General features: G+C 42.3%; 1 protein-coding gene across 1 annotated transcript in view; it reads right to left on the bottom strand.

The window, feature by feature from the left end:
* Window positions 1-1,266, bottom strand: part of LOC106516134 (uncharacterized) — a gene marked incomplete at its 5' end in the record, with an annotated part of 4,203 nt that extends 2,937 nt beyond the window's left edge. Inside the window, 4 exon segments of the mRNA XM_014006333.1 lie at window positions 155-303; window positions 397-568; window positions 646-898; window positions 1,232-1,266. Of these exon segments, the coding sequence (XP_013861787.1) occupies window positions 155-303; window positions 397-568; window positions 646-880 (556 nt within the window).

Here is a 1,266-nt window from a genome sequence, read left to right as displayed (position 1 = left end):
GCCCAGACCGCAGCCTGACAAATACCCAAACATACACAATCGCACCATCCCACCCTCAATCTCACCCCCACTCAGTCAAAGACATACAAGGACGCCACATTCCACTCATACCCCCATTAAAATTTTCATCCTTGTTTTCTAAAATACAACATACTTGATGTTGGTTTTGTCTTGAGCGGTCTGACAGTGTAGTCTCCRTGCTTGTATTTTGGAAATTCTATGGAGTATCTCAGTTCCCTTGTGGCTGTCACAGCGTGTGACCTGCATGCATTTTCATTGTAATGAAGTGCAGCAAGCTGTAGTCTAAAGACAAATTTAAAAAAAGATAAATCATTTTTCTATGCTTGGATCCCTGACAATACATTCCAGTTATGCTGTACATTTGATAGAATTTACCTGCACAACATTCCTTTGAAAGAAAACGACACACTCTTGGGGGCGAACTTCAAAATCAAACTGTGGAAAGCCTCTAGTGGTGATGTGTGGTACTGTGGGCTTTTCTTCTGAACATCCTTTAGTAGATGTGGTGCCATCAAAAGGGATGTGAACTTTTCACATGCTGCTGTGCCTAAGAGGTCATGCGTATTTAGTGTTTCGTCAAAGGTTCTCAGTGATTTATTGATATACATGTATACACACACTTACTTGGTTGGAGCCACTGTCTTGCCTGCTCTCCAAACAGAGGCTTGTGTAGGCACTGAGGGAAGAGTGCGTTATCGTGGGTTTGTATGTTTTGGATGTGGTTGGCCACTGAACTCCACGTTGCCACAGCCTCTTCTCCTGATGCAGATGTCGAAGCCGCCCAGTAGAGGTGATTTACAACGCTCTTCCTCCACTTGCCCAAATCTTGCAGTCCTCTTACTTTAGCCATGGCATCCATTTTTTCCTATTTCTATTCCTAAAAACATCACCACAATAAACGTAATAAGAAAACATAAATATCTAAGTACACATTAATGATCTATATACTTGCCTTTCCCCATATTCCAAGTATCAAAGAAGTGTTTGATGTCCTATTTTTCTTCCCTCAGGAACTTCTGGACCCCCGTATGTCTGTCTGTCACTATGGACTGCACTTTAAGACCCCTTTGCTCCAGTACAGACAGACTCCTTTTAAATCCCTCCTTCTCCATCCTGACACTGTTTCCAACTTCATTGCTTTGTCAATACAAACTATGTATTAGCAATGCACGATTCATACCAGGTGCTCTCATGTAGGTATTCTTCTTACCTGGACAAGTTGGATGTCCAGTATGCTGTTAGCAG

Source organism: Austrofundulus limnaeus, unplaced genomic scaffold, assembly GCF_001266775.1.
Source record: "Austrofundulus limnaeus strain Quisiro unplaced genomic scaffold, Austrofundulus_limnaeus-1.0 Scaffold35, whole genome shotgun sequence".
Taxonomy (NCBI): Eukaryota; Metazoa; Chordata; class Actinopteri; order Cyprinodontiformes; family Rivulidae; genus Austrofundulus; species Austrofundulus limnaeus.
Note: the sequence above shows the minus strand (reverse complement) of the source record. Positions and strands in the feature narration are given on the sequence as shown.